General features: G+C 42.1%; 1 protein-coding gene across 1 annotated transcript in view; it reads left to right on the forward strand.

The window, feature by feature from the left end:
• The window catches only part of dhrs11a (dehydrogenase/reductase 11a), a 57,039-nt gene extending 47,280 nt beyond the window's left edge, over positions 1 to 9,759 (forward strand). Inside the window, exons 2-7 of the mRNA XM_037688029.1 lie at positions 5,426 to 5,635; positions 6,482 to 6,576; positions 8,749 to 8,878; positions 9,018 to 9,110; positions 9,193 to 9,258; positions 9,364 to 9,759. Of these exons, the coding sequence (XP_037543957.1) occupies positions 5,426 to 5,635; positions 6,482 to 6,576; positions 8,749 to 8,878; positions 9,018 to 9,110; positions 9,193 to 9,258; positions 9,364 to 9,405 (636 nt within the window). The 3' untranslated portion in view covers positions 9,406 to 9,759. The remainder of the gene's footprint in view (positions 1 to 5,425; positions 5,636 to 6,481; positions 6,577 to 8,748; positions 8,879 to 9,017; positions 9,111 to 9,192; positions 9,259 to 9,363) is intronic.
• Positions 9,760 to 10,139: the final 380 nt, after the last annotated feature.

Below are 10,139 nucleotides of genomic sequence, written 5' to 3' on the forward strand. Positions count from 1 at the left end.
TATATATATATATATGTATATAAATTAAAACTCTGATGAACCAGATTCTACAAAAACATTAGATTTAAATTTTTATAGGTTTTCATCATCATTTGATGTATTTGCACTCATTGTGTCTACTTTTAATGTTCATTTTAGATGTGTGGTTTTCTTTCTTGTTCACATATATACATTTTGTTTTTAGCTTTGCTTTAAAGTTCTTGTTTTGTGATTTGTACATTTGTGGGTTAAAATAAAGTTGAACTGAAGGTCGTCTCTTTTCTTTAAACATGTTTGAGGGAAATATTCCTGAGATCCAATAATTTTGTGTCTTTTTATGATTTTCAGCTGAGTTAACAGTCATTAAAGTGAAAACAGGATTTCATGATGAAGCTGGCACCATTTTTTTTTTTTTTTTAATCTTCAACGCTCTGCTGGTCTCACTGATCCTCTCCTCCGGAGCCAGGACGGGCAGGCTCATCTTCCCAGCTCCGAGCTCAGCTGGTGACTGACAGAGGCCGTTCCAAGACCCCAGCCGCGCGTAATCATGAAGGCTCGACCCGCGCAGACAGGCGGGCAGAGACGGGTCTGCGACGAACGGTGGAAGCGATTTTAAAAAACATTTTACGTGTAAAAAAATAATAATCATTTTTAAATCGCTTCAGCAATTTTTAAAACATTTTTTGTATAAAAACAAAATATTATTTTATTTAAAAATCGCTTCCAGCGTCCTTTCCAGACTGTCCAGTCCGCCTGGCTGCCGGGTGGGATCGGGATTCAGCCTTCATGATTACGCGCGGCCGGGGTCAGGCAACGACCTTCTGCGAGTCCCCATCTCCAGCTTCGCAGTGACCTGCGGAGCTCTGAACATACAAGGCTGATATCCGGAACCCGAGCCTCTGAGTCGGCACATCCGCGGTGACCAGCTGAACTTGGAGCCGGGGAGATGACGCCCTGCCCGGCCTGGCGCTCCGAGGCTCTGGAGGGAGGATCGGGGTAGACCAGCAGAGCTCCATCCAGCTTGCTCTGAATTATGTTGTCGGCCACCAAGCACAAAAAATGCCAGCACATCAGCATTAGACCAAGATGTTGTCAGTATTGTTTTTAAAATCTTTAAAATAAGTCCAGCCGCTGCTCCAGTCCGAGAAATTGCAAATGGCGGATTATTGTTTTGAAAAGTTTCTGAAGGATCCAGTGACTCCGCCCCCGACTTCGCCCCCGACCAATCAAGGGTACTGAAAATAGTAACAGGTGCTAAGTACCGGTACTAATGGAAAAGCCTCAGAACCGGGCCAAGTAGGGTACAGTCGGCCCGTACCGGTACTAATGGAAAAGGGGCATAAGAGGTTCAATCATTTTGGGCCTTCTTTGTCGCACCTTCCTCTTTATGATGCGCCAAATGTTCCCTTTAGGTGAAAGATCTGGACTGCATGCTGGCCATTTCAGTACCTGTATCCTTCTCCTACGTAGCCATGATGTTGTGATTGCTGCAAAATGTGGTCTGGCATTATCGTGTTGACAAATGCAGAGTCTTCCCTGAAAGAGATGACATCTAGATGGGAGCATATGTTGTTCTAGAACCTAAACATAGTTCTCTGCATTAATGGTGCCTTTCCAGACATGCAAGCTGCCCATGCCACAAGCGCTCATGCAACCCCATACCATTAGTGATGCAGGCTTCTGAACGGAGCGTTGATAACAACTTGGGCTATCCTTGTCCTCTCTGGTCCGGATGACATGGTGTCCCAGTGTTACATAAAGAACTTCAAATCGCGACTCATCTGACCACAGAACAGTCTTCCATTTTGCCACACTCCATTTTAAATGACCCCTGGCCCAGTGCGAACGTCTGAGCTTGTGGAGCTTGCTTAGAAATGGCTTCCTCTTTGCACTGTAGAGTTTCAGCTGGCAACGGCGGATGGCACGGTGGATTGTGTTCACTGACAATGCTTTCTGGAAGTATTCCTGAGCCCAGTCTGTTATTTCCTTGACAGTGGCATTCCTGTTTGAGGTGCAGTGACGTTTAAGGGCCCGGAGATCATGAGCATCCATTACAGTTTTAAGGCCTTGACCCTTACGCACAGCGATTGTTTCAGATTCTCTGAATCTTTTGATGATGTTATGCACGGTTGATGATGATAACTTAAAAGTCTTTGCTATTTTACGCTGGGTAACACCATTCTGGTATTGTTGCACTATCTTTCTGCGCAACAATGGTGGAATTGGTGATCCTCTTACCATCTTGGCTTCTGAGAGACACTGACACTCTGAGAAGCTCTTTTTATACCCAATCATGTTGTCAATTGACCTAATTAGTGTTAATTGGTCTTCCAGCTATTCGTTGTATGCTCAGTTTCCTTTGTCTAGCCACTTATTGCTACTTGTCCCAACTTTTTTGGGATTTGTTGGCACTGTGAAATTTTTAATCAACATATTTTTCCTTTAAAATGTTACATTTACTCAGATTAAACTTTTGATCTGTCATCTATGTTATATTACCAATAAAATATTGACATTTGCCATCTCCACATCATTGCATTCAGTTTTTATTCACAATTTATTTAGTGTCCCAACTTTTTTGGAATCTAGTTTGTATGCCATTGAATATTTGAGTCAAAAACCTCACTGCCATCTCTAAGACATTTCCAATCCTCCACTGGTATGTCATCAGGTCCTACTGCCTTCCCCATCTTCATTCTTTTCAGAGCTTTCTGAACTTCCTCCTCACTAATGTTTCCCACTTCCTGGTCCACACTTTCTATGACCTCTACTCTTCTTTCTCTTTTTCTTCATTTTTTACCTCCTCAAAAATCTCCTTCCATCTTCCTGTCACATTCTTTTCACTTTTTAAAACCTTATCATTCCTATCTGTAACAAGCCTAACCTGCCTTATATCTTTTTCAGCCTGATCCCTCTGTCTCGCCAATCGGTACAAGTTCTTTTCGCCCTCTTTAGTGCCCAGTCTTCCATACAACTTATCATGCGCCTTCTGTTTTGCTTTTGCTACCTCCATCTTTGCTCTACGTCACATTTCCTTATATTCCTGTTTCCTCTCTTCTGTCCTCTCACTGTCATATTTCTTCTTTGCTAACTTTCTTTGAACGGCGTCCTGCACTTCACTATTCCACCACCAGGCTTCCTTTTACTCCTTCATTCACTCCTACAGGTCACTCATGTTCCTCCCTCTTTTGCAAATAGGTGTTGACTACAGCCATTTCCATTCTCTTAGCTAAATCCACTACATCTGTCTTTCCTGGTTTCTTTCCTACCATCTTCTTCTCTGTTTCCTACATCAACATTTCCGTTCAGGTCTGCTCTGATCACCACTCTACTCCCTGAGAATACTTTCTATAACTTCATCTTCAAGTCCATCTTTAGGACCACCCTGCTACATTTCTCTTTTTATCCACATCAAGGTAAAACAGTTTAAACCCTGCTCCAATGCTGTGAGCCTTGCTGCCCTTCCACTTGGTCTCTTGGACACATAAAACATCTACCTTCCTTCTCTGCTTAATGTCAGCCAGCTCTCTACCTTTGCCTGTCATTGTCCCCATATTTAGGGTAGATTTGCCACCCTCTGTCTTACATTCTTGACTTTCCTCTTCTCCCTCTGTCTCCCTCCTCTTAGTCTTTGTCTTAACAGTAACACAAGTTCGTCCGTCACCCTGTTTGTCAACAGCACTGGTGGTGGTCGTTGTTAACCCAGACCTTGACCAATCCAGTATGATGTTGCGTAGAAGAACTTGCACATTAGTTTTGGCTAAAGTGTTTTACATCGGATGCTGTTCCTGACACAACCCTCACCATTTACCTGGACTTGGACTGGCACAAGAGATATACTGGCTTGTGCTCCCTAGTGGCTGGTGTAGTGTGCTAAAATGGCTCGATTAGCTTCAGAGCTACACTACAGTCATATTTTAATAACGGGTTCTCTCTTTTTCGAGCTTTACAGATATGTGACAGAGGTACTGTGCGTAGATGGTTTAATCCGTGACATGAGACGTTAATTTTCTGTGACCCATCAAAATAAATGTGGTCATTTATTAACAGAATCAAAATTTAACATCAAAACATTGTACACTTGATTAGACTGATCTGCTTCTGATTAATAAAACTTGGCACGTTTTACTTAATAAAAACAACAGACATTTCTGAAGGCATCTGGATTAATTACTGGCAAGATAGAAGTTTAAAGATGGGAAATGAAGGAGTTTAAATGGAGAGAAAAGATGGATGAGGGAAAGTGTGTTGACTAGGAATGGCACCCTTCATCCGACCCCAGCTCAGCCCCGGTACACTCAGTAGTGAAGCGACTCGTTACCTTTGCAGAAGATAGGTCAGCTCCGGTACGGAGTTCCATTTCAACGCTACCTTTCAGCGTCTCCTCAGGATGGCTGAGAATCGTCCGAAGTAGTACTCCGTTCAACAAACACGCTCATCTCCCGGGTCATGCCACAGCAAGCTGTGAGTCCGTCAGAGGTTCCACTCAGATGTGGAAGACTCCATAGTCCCAACTCGACTCAGAAGACTGAGTCTGAGAAAAACTTAGAAGAGACTCAGAAGAACTCAAAAAACTCAGAGGAACTCCAGAAGAACTCAGAGGAACTAACGGAACTAAAAGGGACCAACAGTTCTAGGAAGTGTCGACTTTTAAAGAGTTCTGCTTCCGGTCACTTTTAGTAAGTCCTGATTGGTTGAAGGAACCAACAGGGGTGTGGTTTTAGTGACGTCAAAGGGTTTTTACAAGTCGAGAAAACGGCAGAAATGTTTAGGAACAGACAGAGAAATGTTTTGACAAAGTGAGAAACACCGCAGGTGCCAGTTCTCTTGTTTACTGTCTGAGAGCTTTAAAAACACAACAGCCTGTTCTAACAACTGGTTTCTTGACTGTCTCCGACTTTTGACCGACATCACTCTCTCATTTCAGACAGGAGATCAAAAAATGCATAATTACTTTGTAAAATAGACATTTAACTTGATTTCTAATTTGAATGAGGATTAAAAAAATCATTAATACTGTTTCACAGTTGATTTAAAATGAGTGGTTCACTTCAACATTTAAAAATGGTATGAACTAAACACACTTTTGATTATCAAGATATTGTAAAATAGTAATGATAATATAAAAAAGAGAGTGTTCTTTCAATTGATTAGTTCAGGATACAATTAGAAAGTCTCTTAATGAGCTAATTTGTATTTCTGGATTCAAATCAATGAAATAACAGTTCCTGTCCCATGAAGGTCTTCAGAGGCAGGTTTTGATCGGAGGCCTAGTTCACTACACTGGTTTAGGGTGTGTTTATTATGGTGCTACCTGTATAAATTGGTCATTGCTAGATTTTGCATTGCCCTGTCTGTGACATACATACTTTTGCTATTTAATGTTTGGTGTTTATGTTATAACAGAATGTATGAATTCCAGTTTGTTGGGTTTTGTGTTTTTCAGAAGCTGGCAGCAGAATGTCAGAGTGCAGGCTACAGTGGCACACTGATTCCTTACAAATGTGACCTGTCCAACGAAGAGGAGATTATGTCCATGTTCTCAGCTATCAAGACGCTGCACAAAGGAGTGGACGTGTGCATCAACAACGCTGGGCTGGCTCACAGTGAACCTTTGCTCAGCGGAAAGACCGAGGGCTGGAGGAACATGATCGATGTGAGTGAATGTAGACACATGGATATAACTGACTGAGGTCTAAACTTTCTGAAAAAGATAAGTGTTACCTTGTTAAAAGGAAGGTTAAAGCTTCTTTGTGTGTTATATTCAATTTCTGGCTGCTCTTCTCAGAAAAGTGAGATGTGAATGGAAGTTTTTTGTTTGTTTAGCTCCTTTTACTCGAGAAACAAAAGTTGAAGCCTAATTCGGTGGCGCGCGCGCGCACACACACACACACACACACACACACACATTGCTTTTCTCCTCACACACAAGTAGCTTCATTGGCTCCAACAAGAAGCTCTGGCACAGCAGAGGCAAATTGAATAAAGCCAGCACCATTTGTCTTGTTGAGACTTAACATTTTGATTCATTGAGCTCTTGACCACCCAAGACACCCCTCCCCCCCACCCCACACACACACACACACACACACTCCTCAGGCTTTGTCTCCAGGGTCCAGCATTTCTGATGCTCGCCCATCTGTTGTCATGGCAGCCCTCTTGTACGTGCACAGTGATGTATTTTTAGCTTGTGTTTAATCTGTATGCTGACCTTATTTGGTCACCTCCCTCTATCTTCCTACCACGCTCAGCATTAACCTGCTATTTGTCAGTGTCACTAAGAGAAGCTTAGAGGCCACAAGCTGGACAGGAACAACAGGTTCATGTGGTTTAACATGCCAACAAAGTGAATATCAGGCATTTAAACAGACACTGCTTAATCACCTGAAAAACTTTAAAAAACGTTTTTTAAATCAAACTTCATATCACTAAATTTATGACTGGTCTATTCCTTTTGAGGATTAATGCATAAGCAGCTGACAGCAGTTTTCTTCCTCTGCAGGTGAATATCTTAGCCTTGTCTATCTGCACCCGTGAGGCCTACAGATCAATGAAGGAGAGGAATGTGGATGACGGCCACATCATCAATATTAATAGGTAAGCTGTATAAGCAGTCAATAACTCTTAAGTACAGTTTGTTCAAGGTGGTTTCAAACTTATTGGCACTAAATGATTCCCATGGACCATATATATTTCTAGTTGAGTGTTAATTGTATTTATTGTATTTGTGTTTATAAATTGATAGTGCTTTACTTTAATCAGTAAATTTTGGGCACAATTTACAGCCCATATACACATTAAAATTTGCAAGTAGCACTATGTTGACAACATGCACCACAGAGTACTGGCATCAAACATGTAGGGATGGGATTATCAAGCATTTACGGTAGTGCCTGACAGTCAGACAAAGCTGAGTGAAGTTCAGCAGACACAGAGGATGCTTCATACACAAGTTGGACAGGATTACTGGCATTGATGGAGTTTGCATGGGCATGGTTTGGTCATATAGTCCAATTATCCAGCATGCGGGATGCACATATGTCACAATGGTTCAGTGTTGGAACCAATGGGTTCATTAGAGCATTTACACACATCTTAAAGGTTTTAGTCCCCCTAGACAGCCAACATATGGGCAGCTGACTTGGGACTGGAAAGTCCCAGGTTCAATCCCCAGCCATTCCCACATGTTGTGGTGTCCCTGAGCAAGACACCTAATCCCCTATTGCTCCCTGGGCACTTGCATAGCTGCCCACTGCTCCACCTGGGTGTATCCCAGGTGTGATGGGTTAAATGCAGAGAACTAATTTTGCAATTCTATGGGAACATGCAATGATGACAACACATTGCACTTTACTTTATTAAGGCAAGCTTGTCCTATTGCACACCAAGCATTACAAAACCTCATGACTGTGTCTGCCATTCAGCCACATATACTGGAGTCTTTACAACACAGCCTGCCATCACGCACTGTATCTTGATGACTTACACCAGTCAGACTACAGTTCGACCATCCTATGCTTAGGATGTTAACGGTGCAGCAGAAATGTCTGGGCTTGGACTGGTGCCATAATTTGGAGGCATAGACTGATGACAAGTGGTGGTGTATCATGCATAGTGATAAATCTTAGTCATGCATCATCAGAGCTGACCATTGTGTGTGTTGATGGTGGTGCAGAGTGGAAACAAACAACCCTGCCACTGTTGTGGAGAGACACACTGGTGTTACTTTGTTGTTGTGTTGTGGGGAGACACAGGGTCCGACTACAGGTTACCTCTGGTTGTGATTCAAGGGTGGCACAGAACTGTCAGTGATATTATGCGTCCACGTCTTAACGTAACATCGACAGTAACCTGTTGCTGTCTTTTCAACAAGACGTGTTCACACACGTTGAAGTACATCCATGGCTAGTCAGATCCCCTATCTTTCACTGATCAAACACGATCAGTTCTGACCCAGTGTTGATCTACCGGATCTTGAGGTTCAGTTACATCAGCTGTGGATTGACAGGAGTTAATACAACTGTATACAGTTTTATATAAAATCTCAAAGTTCATGCTCAATAATCCAGGTAAAAAAAATCCAACAAAGTTACCGGTAAGTCAGGTCCTCTGACTTTGTTGGATTTTTTTTTAACTGGATTAGTGAGCATGAACTTTGATGTTTTGAACCACATTGGCCATGGCTGCCTCAGGTGAGTTGATGGGGGAGAGGGTGGACTCCAGAAACCATCTTATCATCATCAAACTGGTTGGTCCGCTGTATGAGTGTGCTGCTTATGGGACTGAGTTTGTTGCAGCTCCTTGGACTGAAGTCCTGTGGATGAAAGACAAAACGTTTCAACATAAAGAAACCGTCCAGAGGAGCTGATTTAACTTTGTTGAATTTATACAAAATCACTGCTTATATTCAGGCCTGAGGGGGTGCCACACCATACAGACGATGTGGCTTTAATGCTGACTCCATTATCTATGTGGTCTAATTTTATAATCATTTCAATACAGTCACATCTTATCATACATGTTCAGTTTCAGTTCATTTCTTCCACTCTGGGTGTGTACATTTTTGTTAGTAAGTTTATATTCAACTTTTTAGACCAAGTTGATTTGTTAAAAAAAATCCAGGGGGGACTTTAGTAGCAAGTGCACTGAAGCACAGAAAGTAACAACAGAAAACTGAACAAAAGGATTATCTATTTTTATGACTAATTTGAGAGTTGAGTGAAGAAAAAAAGGCAGTTCTCTCATATTTCTCATGTTTCTCTGTTACAGCATGAGCGGGCACCGAGTTGTGCCAAGTGCTGATGAGCATTTTTACTGTGCCACTAAATATGCTGTGACTGCTCTGACTGAGGGGATACGGCAAGAGCTCAGAGAAGCAAACACTCACATCAGAGCTACAGTAAGCTGCTAGCATGGTGCCACAAAGGCCTGCGCTGTTGGTAACCAATAGTCCGGTAACATCTGAGTGTGTGCAGAACTGTTTGTGCAGCTTTGCAGAACAATTGAACAAACTTCTGAGAAGTAATCTGTCCTTGCAGTGTATTTCTCCTGGAGTAGTGGAGACAGAGTTTGCCTTTCGACACCACAACAGCAATCCAGAGAAAGCAGCTGCAGTTTATGAGAGTATAAAAGTAAGCACTTTTTAATTTTGTTGAAAAATATAGTTTTTGTCACTGTTTTGTTCTAACAGCAACTTTTCTCACATTGTTTTAGTGTTTGAAAGCTGAGGACGTAGCCTGCGCAATCACATTTGTCCTCGGTGCCCCTCCTCATGTCCAGGTTTGTCTCTTTGTCTTCAGCATGCTCTTTTATTGTGCATTGTGATTTAGATGGTAGTAGATTTATTTATTTTCATAATTTGATTCACCTTGTTTGTGTGATTAGATTGGAGATGTTCAGATGAGGCCTGTTGAGCAGGTATCATAGCAGAGACCCTGGGAGCTGCAGGACACAAACAGCAGCCTGTGACTCCTTAGCGGCCTCTGCTGGCGATGTGGATTGGAAGACTGGTAGGGTGGAGCTGATGTTGAATCTGCAGAGGCGTGACCAAGGAGAACTGGAGCCTTAGTGGTTGTGCAGTGGGGAAATGACAGGCGTGGACTCTGTAAACCACTATGATAATACTACTGAACGCAGCAGTCCTGACCGGAGCCGACACTAAACTGCAGCGGGAATAAATGAGGAGAGCTGCTGCTGAGCCATGATGTGCACGGTTATCACCTCAGAGGGAAGACTGTCATTGATTGCACTTTTTTTTTTTTTTTTTTTTTTGGGTAGGTTACTCGACATCCTATTAAAATTCATTTGAAGAAATAATTGCTGTTTATAAGTAAACATTTTATTTTTATTTTTTAAATCAACACATTAACTTTTAATTACATATATCTGTGGTCTTGCATAACTAATCCTTGACAATGTTATGTCATACCTACTGTGAGTGACCATAAATGGTCTGTCCTTCCTGCTTCATCATTAACCATAGGATTTCACAAGCAGGCCCAGCTTTTTGGATCTCTAAACACTTTGAGTCGTCAGGGTACGTTTTTAAAAAATGTGCTCTTGTGTTTTAGACACATGGGATTCTACAGTCCACCTTTTTGCCTGTTGTTCTGCACTTTAGATTCAGTTTTGAGGATTTCTCTAAAGGAAACAAACTGCAC

This window comes from Nematolebias whitei, chromosome 14, assembly GCF_014905685.2.
Source record: "Nematolebias whitei isolate Nwh7 chromosome 14, NemWhi1, whole genome shotgun sequence".
NCBI classification, from domain to species: domain Eukaryota; kingdom Metazoa; phylum Chordata; class Actinopteri; order Cyprinodontiformes; family Rivulidae; genus Nematolebias; species Nematolebias whitei.